This window comes from Urocitellus parryii, chromosome 1 (assembly GCF_045843805.1).
Source record: "Urocitellus parryii isolate mUroPar1 chromosome 1, mUroPar1.hap1, whole genome shotgun sequence".
Classification (NCBI taxonomy): domain Eukaryota; kingdom Metazoa; phylum Chordata; class Mammalia; order Rodentia; family Sciuridae; genus Urocitellus; species Urocitellus parryii.
This window is the reverse complement of record NC_135531.1, coordinates 1,136,075-1,156,164: the sequence shown is the minus strand read 5'-3', so window position 1 is coordinate 1,156,164 and position 20,090 is coordinate 1,136,075. Positions and strand designations below refer to the sequence as shown.

The window sequence follows — 20,090 nt, the reverse complement described above, 5'->3', positions numbered from 1 at the left end:
TTATAATTGAACAGGTTTTTGGCTAAAGTTACATATAACTTTGTAGATGAATTTTAAATATTTATGCTTTGGTTTCTTACTCCATTTAAAGTGAAGCTTGATGTTTTTTTTTTATTATTGCATTATTCTTGTATTTAATAGTCTGATTTATTTCGAAATAACCATAAAACATGAAATATAATTTGCTCCCCTTCAGTATCCAGTAGTTCCCATTTCCCTATTCTCCTATTTTCTTCTATCATATGTTTATTTATACTTTTTTGAATTATTGCTTTATAGGATACACATAAAAGTAGACTTCACTCTGATAAATTCATATTTGTACACAGCAGTTTTGGTGATATATATTGTCAGCTAATTTTGGGGAAAATTATGACCTTTGTAATGATGAGTTTTATTATTGACATGGGATGTATTATTCAGTCTTTTATGTGCTTTTTGTGACTTTTATTTTCTCATAAGTTCTACATATTTTGTTTCTAAAAATGTACACATGTGAAATACCAATTGCATAAGGCACCTATGTAAAATTTATACATAGTGTTTTATGCTCTTTTTTAAACTTTATATATTATAAAATGTTACTGGCCACAGTGACCATTTTTTTCTACAGATTATTATTTATCTCTTCCAAGATGTATATTGTATTGAGCCATGCCCTTGGGCTTCAAGTGTTTGAATGAGTACCATTGCATACTTACATGTTATCATGATCACATATGCTCTAATTTCAGTAAGTCTCTGTGATGAGGAGTATCATGTATATTCAATAGCAAAATAGTTTCCACAAATAGATACTAATTTAAACTCCTTTTGAGTTAATGATTATTAATTTGTTTTAAATGATCATCAATATTACTTAATTTTTCCCATGATGGGTTTTTATTTTCTGTTTCTTAAATTTCTAAATATTTTGAATTTTTTTAGTTAATAAACATATCACATGTATAAACTTGAAGTTCAAACTTTTGTCTTTTATATATTTTTGGCTTAAAAGTTGAGAAAAGGATCCAAAAATGCAGCTAGAGATTGATTTCAAAATAAATAAATAAATAAATAAATAAATAAATAAAAAGATTTAAATTATTATTTAACATTGACTTTTTTCTTTGCTTATCATTTATTATAGGTTTCTTGTATGATTATAAGGGTAGGTTATTTAAAATGGATTCTAGGGCTTATCATTGTTAATTACTACAGGAAAAATAAATAAGATATTTCTCTACACTGTGGCTGCAGGAAAATGAATAAATTTCTTTAAATTCATATGGTAATAAAATTGTTAAATGACATATTTACTAAACATCCACTCCTTAAATTTTTTTTCTGTAATATTTTTGGCAGTGAATTATGAATTCTATTATCTGGACTTTGTAATTTAATATAAAATCATATGGAATAAAATTAGGCCAATCCTAGAAATATTCATATATAATTTGTTGTTTACCTAATGACATGTTGTGGAGATAGCAACTAATGAACATATTTATTTTTAGAAATAGTTACTTTTTTGCTTTTCAGTTTCTTACAAGCCTTTTAGATTTCTTTCCTTACTGAGTCACTCAGGGCCACTGATGTGTTTTTCTTTTTTTTTTTGATTTTGTAATCTCCAGGCATTTACCCTTCTAAGAAATCTGTATTGTGAGCTCTGTTTTTGAAGAGTTTCTTAACATGAAAGAAAAAAAAAAGTATTTATGTTTCCCCTGAAATGTATTCTCAATGCACTCTCTTCAAAATGGAGAGAAAATAATATTTCCCCAGACTGACATCCCTGTGTCAGGAGCTAACAATACATTGATGGTGTTTGAAGAAATTTCATACAGTTCTGTCTCTGGGTCGTTTTCTGTGGGCTGCTGAATTGCCATTTAGTATCAAGATACCCATGTTTTTTCATCTGTACTATGGGAATAATTTTAGAGGGAACAGATGATTAATGCTCTTCATGAGGCTATGAATACCTGTATGTTCTGTAGTGCACAGCTGACAAAGCCCCTGGAATACACTGTGCAGATTCTATTTGGTTAACCATTTTCTGCCACTCACATGAATTTTCTTTCAAAAGCTTGTAATAACCTTTTCACTTTAGGCATCCATGTCATCCACATTCCGAAGTATAAAAGTTTGAATCTTTCTTTTCTGAATTCCAGGTTCCATTTCTCTTGTGGTTCAATGTGTAACAAATAATTATGTTTTTTTCTTTGTTTTACACTTTGTTTCTAAAAAAATGTTCTCTGCTCTAAACTTATATTTCTCATGTCCAGCTATGTTTAGAAAATGTCATAGATAATTGTTTTGATAATTTATAAAGGAGAGTTGAGAATAATTCTTGCTCGTGTTTCCCTTCCTTAGAAACTGAACCAGAACTGTTGTTGGTCCTGAAAAGGAAGGACCGTAACCAATCAGATATATAAAAAAGTTGATTAATTGTATATTCTCTTCTAAGAACTCTCTGTTCAGATCCTTGGGCCATTTCTTGATTGGGTTATTATTATTATGATTATCATCATCATCATCATCATCATCATCGCTATTATTATTATTTGCTAAGTTTTTTGAGTTCTTTGTGTACCTTAGAGATTAGTGCTCTATGTGATATGTGAGTGGTAAAATATTCCTCCTAAAATGTAGGCTCTGTCTTCACCACAGAGATTGTTTCTTTTGCTGAGAATAAACTTTTTAGTTTGATTCTATCCCATTTATTGATTATTTGTTTTAATTCCTGTGCTACCAGTGTCTTATTAAAGAAATTGAGGCCTAATCCCACATGATGAAGATTAGAGCCTGTATTTTATTCCATTAGACACAGAGTATCTGGTTTAATTCCTAGGTTCTTGATACACTTGGAGTTGAGTTTTGTGAGAGATAATGGTTTATTGAAGACGCTATCTTTTCTCCAGTGCATTTTTTGACACCTTTGTCTAATATATAATAATTATAATTTTGTGGGTTAGTCTCTGTGACCTCTATTCCTTACCATTGGTCTGTGGTCTGTTTTTTTTTGCAAATGCAATGCTGTTTTTGTTACCATTGCTCTGTAGTATGGTTTAAGGTCTGGTATAGTGATGCCTCCTGCTTCACTCTTTCTGCTAAGGTTACATTAGCTATTCTTGGTCTCTTATTTTTCCAGATAAATTTCATTGTTGCTTTTTCTATTTCTATGAGGAATGCCATTAAGATTTTGATCAGAATTGCACTAAATCTGTATAGCGCTTTGGTAGCATTGTCATTTTGATAATATTAATTGTGCCTATTGATGAGCAAAGTAGATCTTTCCATCTTTTAAGGTCTGTTTTGATTTTTTTTCTTTAGGTTTCTGTAGTTTTCCTTGTATACACCCTTCACCACTTTCATTAACTTGATTCCCTAGTATCTTTTTTTTTTGAAGTTATTGTAAATGGGGTAGTTTTCTTCATGTCTTTCTCAGAAGATTTTTCACTGATATACAGAAATACCTTTGATTTATGGATGTTGATTTTATATCCTGCTAGTTTGGTAAATTTATTTACTAGATCTAGAAGTTTTCTGGTGGAGCTTTTTGAGTCTTCTAGGTATATAATCATATCTGGCTTTTGCAGGTATATGGATAACATTGGAGAAAATAATGCTAAGTGATGTTAGCCAATTCCAAAAAAAAAAAAAAATGCCAAATATAAGGAGGCTGACTCATAATGGGGTAGGGAGGGTGATCATGAGAGAAATAGATGGATTTTCAACAAAGAAGAGGGGTGGGAGGAAAATAAAGGGGCAGGGGATTAGCAGGAATGGTGGAAGGTGATAGAGACCATAATCAAAAGTACATGTATGAAGACACAAATTTGTATCACCACACTTTATATACAACCAGAGATATGAAAAATTGTGTTCTATACATGAAATAAGAATTGTAATGCCTCTGTTGTCATTTCTTTAAAAAAATGATAGAAAAAATTATTCATAAATTATATACGTTACATATGTGCATGTTCTATATAGAATATATATATGTGTGTGTGTGTATATATATATATATATATATTTATATATAGATATAGGGAAAGGCAAATCTCTTTCCTGAATTTTCAAAAATCAATTAATTTATTAATTTGTTCTAACTTGCTAATAGAGTAGAATGCATTTTAATTCATAGTACACAAATGGAGCACAAAATTTTATTTATCTTGTTGTACAGAAAGTATAGTTACAAAACCCATGTAATTCTACTTTGTGTACAACAAGATTTTCATCTCATTCCACCATCTTACCTACCTCTATACCATCTCCCATCACCTCCCTCCCCTTTGTCTTATTCAAATTTTCTTCATTTCTTCCATGCTACCTCCCACTTCCCTTGTGGGTCACCATCTACTTAGCAGAGAAAACCTTAGGTCTTTGGATTAGGAGGATTGGCTTACTTGCCGTAACATGATATTCTCCAACTCCATCCATTTACTTCCTAATTCCATAATTTTATTCTCTTTTAATGTTCAGTAATATTCCACTTTGTAAATAGACCATATTTTTTTCATCCATTCATCTATTGAAGAGCATATAGATTGGTTCTATAGTTTACCTATTGTGAAATGTTTTGCTATAAACATTGATGTGGATATGCCTCTCTATTATGCAGTTTTTAGCTCTTGTTGGTCTAAACGGAGGAGTTGGATAGCTGGGTAAATTTTGGATTCTTTCCAAGTTTTCTAAGTAATCTCCTTATTCTTTTCCAAATTGGTGTCACAAATTTAGGGTCCTACCAACAGTGTAACACTGGGCCTTTTTCCTCACATGCTGACAAACATATATTTTTCCTTGTGTTTTTAATAACTGCCATTCTGATTGGAGTAAGATTAAATTTTGGAGTAGTTTTGATTTGCAATTCTTTAATTGCTAGAGATGTTGAACTTTTTTTATTGATTGATTGATTGTTTATCTTCTAAGAAATGTGTCTCTTCAGTTCCTTATCCCATTTCATTTAATGATTGGGAAATTTGTTTTTTGGTATTAAGTTTTTTAAGTTCTTTATCCTGAAGATTAGGTTTCTATTTGATGGTCATGTGGTAAAAATTTGCTCCTATTCTCTGGTATTACTTGTCCACTCACTTATTGTTTCTTTTGCTGAGAAGAATCTTTTCAGTTTGAATTCATGCAATCTCGTGACTCTTGTTTCTGTTTCTTGTGCTTTAGTACTATTATTAAAGAATCAAAATTTCAAATCCCCTACCTGGGATTACAGGTGTATAACATCATGATAGCAACACAATTCATCTTAATTTCAAGCCCACTTTCTTAAGGGGCTTTCATCGTATGAAGAAAAAGAAAATGTTATAGACAGACCATTGGGTCTAAGGCCATGTCATAAAAAAAGAATATACCATTAATCTATTTAAATAATAGACTCAAATCTTTGTATCTTGGGAAAAAAATACACACACATACACACACACACACACACACACACACACACACACACAAACACACACAAACACCATACCCAAATTCAAAAGACCTCGTATGCAAGTTTAAATGCAAATGCTTTTCTGGGTTGGCTGGATTTTACTTCTCCAAGGATACCTTGCCATAAATTTGATGCAGCCTGAGGATCTGGATTTCAATTCCCAGATCCTCAAAATAAAATAAATGAAAAAATAAGTGTACAGACAAGACCCTACAATTGTGACATCATTATTTCTGGATTTGAGGTTATCTCCTGACTCTCAAAAAACTCACTAGTTTCAGATTGAGCCTATGAAGACATAAGTTGTGTCCAATCAGGCCCCCTTATATAAGCATTGTCCAATCTACACATATTCAGTAAAGAGAAGCAAGTTTTGACCATCTGGTGTGAAGTCTGCCAGAGTGGTTATCCACTTCTAGGCTTCCTCACTTATGTTCAGTGAACCTGATTTTTTTCTCCTGTATAGGTACTTTGTGATTTATAGAGAAGACATGAGGTTCCTAAAAATAGAGTAAATGATGAGTGTGCAGTAAAATCCTGAGACTGGATGGTGAGTCTGGTTGAAACTGGCTGCACTGACTATGGTGGGAACTGGCAAGGGTTGGCTAGAATCCCTGGTGTAATCTTTGGTTTCTGCAGTCCTGTGTCTTCTTCTGAGAAAGGTCAGCCATGAATTTCCACTGGCCAATCAACTGGATCATATATTAACAGTAGACACTGGAAGTCCTATAGTATCCTATAGAATATCTTCCGCCCCTACCTTAAATTCTATGTGAGAACATTTGTGGCAATATTTCCGAATCTTCTCAGATTGTGTTGTGGATTCTGGAGTGAGGAGATAATCCCAATCACAACTCCATGTATTTTTTCCTCCAGGAGGGGGGTGAGATACTCTATAGGTATCTCAGTTTTTCTTTCCTCCTGAATTCATTCTCCTTCTTTTTGGAGATTGTGGTATTATGGATTGAGCCAGAGGTACTGTACCACTTTTTATATACCTGGTACTTTTTATTTTTTTTTTATATTCAAACAGTTGCTGAGTGTGATTTTAAATTTATGCCCCAATATTTTGAGTTGTATTTATATATAAAATTTTAGCTTCCTTTTCAATGACAACTCCCCCTTTCCCAGTATTATCAGTTACATTTTTGCAGTATTATCAGTTACTTTACCCATATTATATTTCAAATGAGCATGGTGTTTTCAATTGTTATACCAAAAACTGGATGAGACTTTAAAGTACTTTTTTTTTCTTTCTGGGGGCAATGATACATGCATATTAATTCCAGAGACTCAAGTGGGCTAAGTCAGTACGATTGCAATTTCATGGTAAACATCAGGAACTTAGGTAGACTAATTAGACAATTAGAAAAACCTGTCTCAAAATTTTAAAACTTAGCTCGGTATGTAGCCCAGAATTAACATGCTGCTTTTTCAAATCCCCAGTACCATAGAAAAAAATCAAAAGCAAAATTTTTTGTTGTGATTGTTTATGAGCATTTTACATGATTGAAAAGTAAAGAAGAATCACTTGATCTTGGAAAAATCATGTGTTTCTATTCTTCATTTGTGTCTCCAAAGGCAGACAACCTGTCAGAGTGTCTTTATGCTCAGATTTCGTTTTGTGGAATGTATATGAGAGCATTCTCATTCCCTACTCTGGTATTTTCCAGGAACTGTGTTTCACAACTATATAATATGAGGATCCCACAGCTGGCACATCTAATGCCTCTCATAAGTCCAGACCAGTACGTTGGGCTTTTCTTGTTCAAGAGCAGTATAAATGTAGAGAGCTTAGTTTCTCAAAGAAATAACTGATAGAACTCTCAACTCCATTTTTTAAAAATATCTTCACTAATTTTATAGTCTAGCACAGTGTTTCTCTCTGCCATATTCTTATATTTGGAGTACTACTTAGTATTCCGCTTTATGAGAGTAGCCATTCTAACAGCTGTGCTCATGCAGAAGATCATATAGTTGGCTGGTGCACTAAAATTCTGATGCAAGCATTTTAGATTCCAGGGTGCCTTATGCTCACTGGAAAAAAAAATGATGTGCACCTATTTTAGAAATAAAGAGGCATCTGTGATTGTAACCATTTTTCTTCACTAATATTTGAGATTTTAGCCCATTTCAATGTTTGCACACCAATGTGAAAAACACTCCTTTTTGTTCTAGGGAGATTTGCACCTGTACAGTTACCAGTGCTTTCAATACTTTGAGGTTTCAGATGTAGTCCATTGAATGGAAAAAGTTAATATTGGGACAAATTACTTACAGAAAGAATTGGTAAGGTCTGGTGTAATTAGTAAAGTGAGCTGGGTGAGAGAGCTCAGGAAAGTGCTAAACTGCCACTTTGGCTTTCAGTGGTGGTCTGTATTTCCCTGTTAATTTTTGGTAATGTCTAGATAAAATTTCAACTGTCAGCAACAGCTATTTGCATTTTTAGAGAATGTTGGCAAATCCCTATAAGGGATTCAGGGGTTCCCTTAAGATTTAACACCTCTTCCACTCTGGTCTAGTGGAATAAAGCCCATGGATCTTGCATGGCCATGGAAAACCACTTATTTTTTTCCTCCCTGGAATAAATACTCATGTATATCTTATTCCTTCCTCTGTGTGTACAGATAAATTAGCATTTAAACTACAGGCAATTTAGAGTTGAATAATATATTTCAAACCCAAATCAATCTTACTTTATTTATATTAACACTGGATTTGGGCATTTTGTTCCAGTAATTTTGCATATTGCTCAAATTAGGAAAATCTTCAAGTGCATTCTACTTATGTCTTGATCAACTTTTTTTTTCAGTTTTCAAATTTTTATGCCTCTAATTCCTTTACACTTTTTAGATGGACTCAAAACAGGAGTATATATTTACTTGGTTTATCCATAAATGGAGGGAAGCTTATATTCTGCTATTAAGTATTTTTATTTTATTTTTTAAAATTATCTCGCTCTTTAACTGCTGTTTGGTGGATGCTTGTGTATAATTCCAGTGTCATACACATTCTGCACACAAGTTGCTTTTGTAATCTATGCCTTTTATTCTAACATCTTCCTTGAGGTTGGATTGTAGCATTTACTCACATTAAATATTTTATTGATATGGTTTGACTTATATAGTTATAATAATTAACAATAAAAAGATATTTGCATACATATGAATTGTCCTAAGTAGTTTTCCGTGTTGTGATTTCTTTATCTTAAAATTACTACACTGTTGTAATATTATAACATGCATTAGTGTCAGGTAATGATCACTCGTACATTTGCTCTTATATATGAGAGAGTTCTTGCCTAATTTTATATACATTAAGCTTTCCAGGAAAATTTTAGAAGTTTTTTCTTTGATTTTTTCTTTAACAAAAAGTAAATAATGGTAAAATTATGACCAGTTATTATTAAAGGTTACCTTTATAATAGTTTTATCCTTTGTAAATATGTTGAATATTTGAGTCTTTTATGTTCTTTTCTGTATTTTTTTTTCTCAAATATTACAAATTCTTTTTGTAAACATACTTGCATATGAGATGCAACATTCATGTGACATCAGCATAAAATATACATGGTATTTTATTGTATTTGTCAAACTGGATATAATACATCAACAAATATTCTAGCTCCTAGAATTTACATCTTATAAAATTTAATAATAATTTCTTTCTCTTTAGCCATGCACCTTGGTTTCAACTCTGGAAGAATGTGGCTGTATTCTCATGTACAGTTGCTGTAATTTTAGTCTCTGATTCCTGTGTTGGTGTATCATATACATATGATTACAAAACAGTTTCTACAAATGGATAATAAAGGCTTAAATTATTATTTTTCTTCTTTTGTGAATGCACTTATTCCACATATTCATCAATATTATTTAATTCATCTATATGATGTGATTGTATTCAATGTTATCTAATTTCTAAAGATTTTGAGTTTTTATGATTATTGAACACTTAGACATATCCTTTTTAATGTGACTCTTCAAAAATTTTGTTTGTTTTTCTTTTGCAATTTGTTGTATTTCTTCTTCTTATAACCATTTGATTATATGTGAGAAAATTAGGGTTTCTTTACCTTGTCAGTTTTGCAGTATTTAATATAATCATTTGATGAATAGATTTTGTATTAATATATTGTAATTCATAAGTTTAAGTCTATTATATTGTATAATTTTGAAAACAAAAATATTTTTTGTGATATTAGGATCTCAACCAAAATGCCTTAATGCTGAGCATATTCTCAGCTCTTTTTTAAATTATATTTCCAGATGGGATTTTCTCAATTTCTTCAATTGGCCTTAAATTTTTTACTTCATGCCTTAGACTCCAGAATAGTAGATATTTCAGGTGTACACCACCATATGAACCCTGTCTTTTGTATGTAAACTTTGAGCTTTGTACTTTCTTAAAAATTTCAGTATTATTTATTAATAACTTATATTCTGCATTTAATGTGTCAAAATATTTTGTTATGTTTTATGAGTGAAGGGATAAAATAGCATCTTATTATCACACTCTTTTCCCAATATCCTAGCATGTTTTAAGAGTTTTGTTGTTGGTGTTTTCTGAAGTTCCAGCATTTATTTTATTATGAGGTTTACCCTGATTGATTTTACTTCATAACATCAATCATGTGGCATCATGGTATTCTGGTCAGCAGTAGAGTTTATGTACAACCATGGATCTAGCAAATATCTTAGCCATGTACTAGTCTATACCATCTAGATTCTGTCATTGCACTCAGAGAATTGGAAAATTGCAGAAGATTCTTAGGATTAATTTTCCAGAGTGTATTTCCATAAAGTGAGAAATCATTATATATGCCTATATTTGCAATTACATACTGTATAACTGATATATTTTTTATTTTTTGAATTTTCAAATTTGCTAGTGCTTTTTTAATTGCATCTGCTTTTTTAAAATTTGTACTGAAGACCGAACCCAGGGGTGCTTAACAATAAAGCCACATCCTCAGTCCTTTTTTATATTTTATTTAGAGACAGAGTATTGCAGAATTGCTAAGTGCCTCACTAAGTTGCTCAGTACACTATATATAAGACAATATTATATATAATATTGTCTTAAAATTTATGATCCTTTTTCTTATCCTCCTCAGTCACTGGAACTACAGGTGTCCATCACTAGACTGGGCTCATTTGCTTTTTAAAAGCACCAACATTGATACTGGTAACTCTGTGTTATGTTTATCTTTAATAGCTTCTAATTTTTCTCTTTTGCTTAGACTTTCTTTTCTTTTAGTTTTTAAATTTTACTTTTTATTGGGATGGATGATTTGATAATAAATTCTAGTCATTTTATGGCTTACTAATTTTTTTGTGTATGTTTTATTTTCACCTCAGGTATAGATGAATTCCATTTTTTTCAGCTGTATGGAGGTCTAAGTGAAACATAATAACCTGTATGGATATTGTTAAAGAAGTGGAACCACAATTTTACCCAGTTTTTTGACTGCACTGTATATGCCCAAAGGACATAAAATCAGCATACTACATTGACACAGCCACATTCATGTTTATAGCAGCACAATTCACAATATCTAAGCTATAATGCCAACCATTCAATGATGAATGTGTCCATTCAGTGATGACAGGATAAAAAAGTGTTGCCTATGTACACAATAAACTATGAATCGGCCATAAAGAAGAATGACTTTATGACATTTGCCAGGAAATGGATGAATCTGGGGATTTTATCCTAAATAAAACAAACCATTTCTTTAAGACCAAAAGTTGAAAGTTATTGCTGATATGTGAAATCTAAAGCTTATAAAGTGGGGAAGGGTAAGAAAAAAAGATCAGTAGATTGCACAATGGTAAACAAAAAATAAATAAATAAATAAAAGGGACAAGGATAAAAATATAAAAGATATATATCTTTAAGTGAATCCTACCATCATGTCCACCAAGAACAGGATTTTAATTAGGATAAGATATATCCCATGCTTGCATAATACCATAAAATCAATTTTACTGTCAGGTAGATCTAGAAAGAACAAATAAAATTAAAAAAAATTATATTTGTTCTAAGAGCTATATGTATATTCTATCATAAATATCATACAATATAAATATTGATCAAAGTTTGTATATATATAATTTTGTACGTTAAAAAATGTCAAAATTATAAAAAGTAAAATTCAAACAGGATTGTTGTTGCTATTTTTTATATTAATAACATACATAAAAACCATAAAATGTTTGAACTTAAATAAGCTATTAAATATTTCCATTAAGTGGTCTCTCAACCTTGTTACATTTCAAAATTTCTCTTATACCATTGATATCGGAATTACTAGAGATCTCAATACACATTCAGAATACCCAGCTCTATAAGAGAAATAACAAATAAGATTCTACACATTAATAAATCTTTGATTAGTGGTTGTAAATTAAAATTTGAGGATTCCCCTTTTTTAATTGCCATGATTTTCTCATTTGAAAAATATATATAATTTAGATCAAGATATAAAAAATTACAAAATATATATTTTTCTTGTGATAGTGCCTGAGTTTTATATTGTGTTTCATACATGTGGAGTATGTATACATTTTTGAACTTAAATCGCTTTTTCTGCAGAAGTAGATAATAGTTTCATTGTGTTTCAAAACACTACCTACATGATAGTCTACTAACTCTCATTTCAACTTTAATTACATTACAGACTGTGCAAATGTTCATGTGGTTAATGTGTTATTTATTTACCTATTCTTATTTTAGGAACTGTTAACATTTATGGATATAGCCATTGATTTTACTGAAGAGGAGTGGGAATGCCTTCAGCCTGCTCAGAAAAATTTATATAGAGATGTGATGCTAGAGAATTATAGAAACTTTGCCTTCCTTGGTAAGTTTAATTTCCCTTTAAAATTATTAACTAGTAATTATTATTTAATTTACTTCTGTTGCAAGGTATCTTCTGGGAACTTCTCTATAAGAATGAGTTTCAGATTTGTGTTTCAAAGAAAAACGGCATTTTTAGTACAGATATTTTACTCTCTCTCTCTCTCTCTCTCTCTCTCTATATATATATATATATATATATATATATATAATTTTACTCTTTAATCTGTCTCTTTCTTTGTGTGTTACACATCCTTCACTTTAGATAAGTAGTACCTAGTATAATTTAGTGATGTAAACTATTGTAGAATACACATAGCAGGTGACACAGTCGAGTCATTCAAATGTCAAGGAGAAACCCAAACTAAAAAATGTTGAAAGAGTAGTTATCCAGCAGAAGAAATTTTCAGAAGCTTAGGTTTATTTATTTATTTTGATTCTAATCATTGAACACATACTGCCCTATATTTATCACATTTTCAAATTCCTTGTTGTTCTCTCTTTTCTTCTTTAGTGATATCCCAGTTTTTTTCAGATTAACCATCAAAACTTACCTTTTGTTGTGAGGGCCAGCATGATCTGTTTCAAATCTTCTTTTGAAGAAACCTTTCAAGAAGCAAAGAGAAGAGAGAGACACACAAAGAGTGAAAAGGAAAAAAAACTGGTCACCCCTCTTAACAGCTGCACATATAATAACACAAAATTACATAGTTTCTGATACCATGACTACATTCTAACCTAGTGTTTCTTTAACACCAAGTGCTAGCTAACCAAGATTAGGTACAGTTAATACAAATATGTCCTTCTTCCTAAGGACATTACCACAGAAACTTGATAGTGCACCTGTAGAGTTGTCTTAATAGCTTCAGAGAGCAACTGCTGGGCATTAAAATTTTGGGACTCAGGGTTCCAGTTACAATCACCCCCACACTTTCCTGTCTATTCCAAGGCCAGAATACCTAATACCTCCCATTTTTTAAGGCCTTTTGAATAAATAATATGACTTATCTCCTTAATGCTGTTGGGGGCAAAAATAGGGCAGGCATAGAAAACAGCAAGTTCCAACATCAGTAAACATCCACCTATGAATATTTTTGACCCAGATGAAATTGAGTAAACATGAAGTTAGCCAATCCAAAAAGTCCAAAATCCATCATCTTGTCGAACCTTATTAACAATATCTTTAAGGTAGCCTAAGTCTTTTGAAATAAAATTACTATTATAACTTGAATTGAAAGAACACATGTTATTAAACTTCTGATACCCTTTATGATGTAACAATAACAGACAATCAATTGCCGCATGATTGTCAAGTATGGCTTGACAATGTTGTTTTTGTTCTTCATTAAGCATATTTACATCCATGGTGGCATGACTAATACTGTTTATGAGAGCATAGGTGAGTTTCATAGAAGTTTTATAAGCACTTAGACTAGTCCAGGTAAACCCACTAAGGAGAATGTCAAAGCATTAAAATTCTGCCTTAGAGATAAGCTTCACTGAATCATCACAGTTTTTATCAGGAGGCATAGACCTTTTATGAATAAATTGCACAGGATGGTGACCTATTAAATAGTATGTTAATGGTAAGGACACATTTTTCTGCTAAGACAACAATGAATACCATGAGATATTTTTGCAGGTATATAACAATTTTATGCAAGTGAGTCAAGATATCGTAATGGGTTCTAGAAGTCCAGGATCTGACAGTACTGAATTTCCCATAGCTGGTGTACAAAAACAGAGCAAAATTGTTATTAAGACCAAAGCATTTACAGAATTTTGTGTAAGTTTAGCAATCAAAGCAGTAATAACATTATCTAGAGTACATTCTAACCTCATTTTAGCCAATACCTGTGGAGCTGAGGCTATTAATGATTTTATATCCCCCCAAGTAACTAGAATTCAAGTACCTTGGGGTCCTCTTTTAATGCTTCTCTTTTGAGGAGAATGATTATTCTCTTGTTTGGATGAATTCTTATCTTCCAAGGTTAAATGAAACTTAGAAATTATCTTGTGAAGTCCCTGATGTACATTTATAATTGCTATTTTTCATGCATGAAGCTAGAGTCCAAACGGGACATGTTGGCATAAGTGTAGCAGTCTATGCTTTTTCCCACGTGATCAAAGGCATAGGATCTTGTCATGCTGGTCAGGTGGAACCTCAAATATTACATAATTTTTTTGATAATCGCTGTTTGAGAATAAAATGTCTATTCAATGCAGATGACCAATTTTGAGTATTAACTTTATGTTGTATATTGAGCACATTAACTGTAAATAAAATAATATTTAATACATATTAATATAAGAGAGGCTAGATCGTTGTTTCTGTTTTAAAAGGCAAGTATCAGGATGCAATTTGATCACTCAACAAAAGGTAATCCAAAAGAATTATGAGAAATTTTGTGATTTAAAACTATATATCATTGATTAAAATTTTTGCAAAAGAATGAGATGTAAACGCAGGAGCATTATCCATCTTTAAACAAATAGGGCCTATAGGAGCAGATCATGCTTGGTTTCTTTCCATGCTCTCTGCAGAAACGGACTTGACATTTTCTTGTTTTAGATTCAATTCTGTTAGTAAATTTTTTAATTTTGTTTTGTGTTTTGCAATAATGCATTAGTAATCATAAATATTTTGAAGTGAATAAATCATTATACTTCTAGTTTGTCATTTTTTTATATTTTTCAATTTTATTTAATTTTGATTAGTGATTTAATTTCTCGATCATTGTTTTTTTTTTTAGTGTGGCATGCTTGGATTGTCTTCACACTTCATATATATATATGAGAGAGAGAGAGAGAGAGAGAGAGAGAGAGAGAGACTGACTATAATATCAACCCTACACAAAACACAGTGTGTGTGTGTGTATCCCACTTCTCTTTATATATCCTATAGGTTTTTAATTTTTACACTATTTTACAAGTTGCTTAGACTTGTCTTAAAGTTGGTACTGCTTGATAAGCCTCTCCCATATTGGTAGAATTTCAGATTTGCAAACTAGGAATGCCCTCTCATTATTCACATAAACATTTTCTCATTGGTGTTAATATTTTTCTATTTGACTCTCTAAACTTTTTTTAAATAGTTATTTAGTGTTCTTTGAGTAATTCATAACTATCAGTATCCTAATGTTAAATTCGTAATGTTTTTTTTTTGTTTTTTTTTCTGTCATTTGGATTTATCCATGCTTCTCTTTGTTTATATTTGCTGTACTATTTTTTATTTGTTCATTAAAGGAGCCATCAGTAGATTTTATAGTCCATTTTTGGAAAAAAAAGTATAAAAACTTTTAAATAACAAAAATAGGCAAGAACAGTGCTGCATCCTTGTAATATTTGCTAATTGGGAGGCCATGCAAAAGTACTTAATGTTTGACAGAAGTCACAGAAATTTAGAAACAGCATGGCTCTAACAATTTTAAAAAGACTTGTGTTGTAGTTCGTGATATACAATTTTTTAGGTAATCTCTAGCATTACACATGAAACATTAAACATTGGATGACCTAAAGATCCAGAATTGCCAGTACTAAATATGTATCCATGAACAATTAGATCAGAAAATTGAAGAGATACCTCTGCTTTTGTGTTTAGTGCAAACATTTTTCTCATTATTAAAGCTAGGGACTCAATGTGTGTGCCCATCAATGTCAAATGTGTAAAAATATGTACTTATAAACTATTATTATTTAGTTACAAAATATTTTATCTCTTAAAGTGTTATAAGAAATATATGCAGGACTTTGAATTAAGTGAAAGGTGGCAGGCAGGTATTAAGTTGTAGGAGCATTTGATTCACATGTGGAAGTACTGTGTTTTCTGTAGGGTTGATATTATATTCAAAGTCTCCATATTTTTATTTTATTGAGCATAATAGGTTCAAGAGTTTTATTTTACCACATAGTGAGTGTATTATGTTCTTCATAAATACTAGTAGAAGGAATACAATACCTTGTAAGAACAAAATTGATAATTATATGAAATAATGATTGTGTTAATGCATTCTATTTAGTCATTTTACCTTGTATATATAGTATAAAATACCATGATATATTTATAAGTAAACAAAGTTGTATTTGTCAATAAAGAAATTCTTATATCACACCAATAAAAATATAAAAATCAATTTATTATTCTGGATTGTCATGTGTTGAATTCATCAAAATATTATGGCCATACACTATGCAACATTTTTATAGTCTTTTAAAATGTTTTATGAAAAATTGTATAGACATATATGTTTATATTTCTTAGTAAATTTTTGGTTCATATTTCTTGTTAAGAGTCTATTGCCTTTTGTTAAGTGTCCATTGAATATTTATGATATTATCACTCAAAATCTACTAGTTATTTTCATGTCTCTATGTCATGGTATTCAAAAACCATTTTTTGGACACTCTTTGAAAAAGCCAGAAACGTTTGTATATGTTTTACATTTCTCTTATTCTACTGACAGTGAAGGTAGCTGGTAGATATTTCCTAAATTCACAATACTCTCTTATAAAGGACAAAAGGCTATTAATGATACTTTTCTATATTTTATTATATTACTCTTCTTAACGATGTACTCCTCTTGGAAACTGTGGTCTCTACAGGAACTTGGGTAATATTCTTAAGGTAATTTTTCTGTACATTTTTATTGAACTAATATACTTTTTGGATTTATGGTGACATTGAACTTAGTAATCTGCTACACTCCTGATGTACTTATTTTACCTTAATTACATGTTATGTATGCAAAATATATATTCACCTCATCTAACAGGTATTGTTTTTTTTAATTTTTTTTTGTTTCTTTCAGCCATGACTCCGAATCATACCCAAGAATATTCACCAGAAAAGTGCCTAAAACATGTATTTCATGAAATGATAAGTGCAAAATATAGAATTTGTGAACTTGACTATTTACCACAAAGGAAAATATGGAAAACTACAAGTGAGAGGGAACACCAGGAATCATATAAAAAATCAGGCCTTATTCACCACCAGAGAATTTATACTGGAGAGAAGCCCTACAAATATAAAAAAAGTTGCAAAGCTATTAGTAACAAAAAAGGTCTTATTTACCAAAGAGAAAACCACAATGAAGAGAAGCCCTACAAATGTAAAGATTGTGGCAAAGCTTTTGGTACAAAATCACACCTTATTTGCCACAGTAGAACTCACACTGGAGAAAAGCCCTACAAATGTAAAGAATGTGCCAAAGCTTTTGGTACAAAATCACACCTTATTTGCCACAGCAGAATTCACACTGGAGAAAAGCCCTACAAATGTAAAGAATGTGGCAAAGCTTTCAGTCAAATATCAACCTTTATTCGCCACAGAAGAACTCACACTGGAGAAAAGCCCTACAAATGTAAAGATTGTGGCAAAGCTTTTGTTAAAAAATCAGAACTGATTTACCACAGCAGAACTCACACTGGAGAGAAGCCCTACAAATGTAAAGAATGTGGAAAAGCTTTTTGTCAAAAATCAATCCTTATTTGCCACAGCAAAACTCACACTGGAGTGAAGCCCTTCAAATGTACAGAATGTGGCAAAGTTTTTGGTCAAAAATCAAACCTTAATTGCCACAGGAAAACTCACACTGGAGAGAAGCCCTACAAATGTAAAGATTGTGGCAAAGCTTTCATTAAAAAATCAAACCTGATTCACCACAGAAGAACTCACACTGGAGAGAAGCCCTACAAATGTAAAGAATGTGGCAAAGCTTTTGCTCGAAAATCAAACCTTATTTGCCACAGGAGAACTCACACTGGAGAGAAGCCCTACCAATGTACAGAATGTGGCAAAGCTTTTGGTTACAAATCACACCTTACTTGCCACATCAGAACTCACACTGGAGAGAAGCCTTACAAATGTAAAGAATGTGCCAAAGCTTTTCGTAGAAAATCAAACCTTACTTGCCACATCAGAACTCACACTGGAGAGAAGCCACACAAATGTAAAGAATGTGGCAAAGCTTTTGGTCACAAATCATACCTTATTTGTCACAGGAGAACTCACAGTGGAGAGAAGCCCTACGAATGTAAAGAATGTGCCAAAGCTTTTGGTAGAAAATCAAACCTTATTTGCCACAGAAAAACTCACACTGGAGAGAAGCCCTACAAATGTACACAATGTGGCAAAGCTTTTGGTTACAAATCACAACTTATTTGCCACAGAAGAATTCACACTGGAGAGAAGCCCTACGAATGTAAAGAATGTGCCAAAGCTTTTCGTAGAAAATCAAACCTTATTTGCCACAGAAAAACTCACACTGGAGAGATGCCCTACAAATGTACACAATGTGGCAAAGCTTTTGGTTACAAATCACAACTTATTTGCCACAGCAGAATTCACACTGGAGAGAAGCCCTACGAATGTAAAGAATGTGCCAAAGCTTTTCGTAGAAAATCAAACCTTATTTGCCACAGCAAAACTCACACTGGAGAGATACCCTACAAATGCAAAGATTGTGGCAAAGCTTTTGGTCAAAAATCAGACCTTATTTTCCACAGGAGAACTCACACTGGAGAGAAGCCCTACAAATGTAAAGATTGTGTCAAAGCTTTTGGTCAAAAATCAGACCTTATTTGACACAGTAGAACTCACACTGGGGAGAAGCCTTACAAATGTAAAGAGTGTGGCAAAGCTTTTGGTTACAAATCACAACTTATTTGCCACAGAAGAATTCACACTGGAGAGAAGCCCTATAAATGTTCAGATTGTGGCAAAGCTTTTGGTCAAAAATCACACCTTATTTGCCACAGAAGAACTCACACTGTAGAGAAACCCTACAAATGTACAGAATGTGGCAAAGCTTTTGGTTACAAATCACACCTTATTTCCCACAGCAACTCACACTGGGGAGAGGCCCTACAAATGTAAAGAATGTATAAAGCTTTTGGTCAAAAATCACACCTTATTTCCCACAGCAGAACTCACGCTGGAGAGAAGCCCTACACATGTAAGGATTGTGGCAAATCTTTTAGTCGAAAATCAGACCTTATTTACCACAGCAGATCTCCCACTGGAGAGAAGCCCTACAAATGTAAAGAATGTGGCAAAGCTTTTGGTCACAAATCATACCTTATTTGTCACAGGAGAACTCACAGTGGAGAGAAGCCCTACAAATGTACAGAATGTGGCAAACCTTTTGGTGACAAATCAAACCTTATTCGCCACAGTAGAAATCACAGTGGATAGAAGCCCTACAAATGTAAAAAATGTATAAAGCTTTTAGTCAAAAAAGAGACCTTATTCACCACAGGAGAACTCACTGGAGAGAAGCCCTACAAATGTAAAGAATGTGGGAAAGCTTTTACTCAAAAAACAGGCTTTATTTGCCACAGAAGAACTCACACTAGAGAGAAGCCTTACAAATGTAAAGAATGTGGCAAAGCGTTCAGTCAAAAATCATACCTTATTTGCCAAATCAGAATTCACACTGTAGAGAAGCCTCACAAACATAAAGTATGTGACAAAGTTTTTACTCAAATATTACACCTTATTTGCCACATAAGCATTTACACTGGAGAGAAGCCTTACAAATATAAGCAAAGCTTTTAGCAATATAACAGGCCTTATTCACCACAACAGAACTCACACTGGAGAAAAGCCCTACAAATGTGAATAATGTGGAGAAGCTTTTAGTAAAAAATAAAACTTTATTCACCAAGGCAGAAGACATCCTGGTGAATGTGAATAAAGTGATAGTACTTTTAAGGAAAGACTAAACCTTGGGGCTGGGGTTGTCGTTCAGTGGTAGCATGCTAGCTTCACATGTGTGAAATCCTGGGTTCGATTCTC

General features: G+C 32.1%; 1 protein-coding gene across 1 annotated transcript; it reads left to right on the top strand.

Moving 5' to 3' along the window:
- Nucleotides 1-17,102: 17,102 nt before the first annotated feature.
- LOC144249176 (uncharacterized) lies at nt 17,103-18,878 on the top strand. Its single transcript, XM_077791391.1, has one exon. The coding sequence runs from the start codon at nt 17,103-17,105 to the stop codon at nt 18,876-18,878; it is 1,776 nt and encodes a 591-aa protein (XP_077647517.1).
- Nucleotides 18,879-20,090: the final 1,212 nt, after the last annotated feature.

Bases quoted from the DNA above. Each gene is read 5' to 3' on its own strand.
- LOC144249176 (XM_077791391.1), top strand. From the start codon at position 17,103: ATGACTCCGAATCATACCCAAGAATATTCACCAGAAAAGTGCCTAAAA.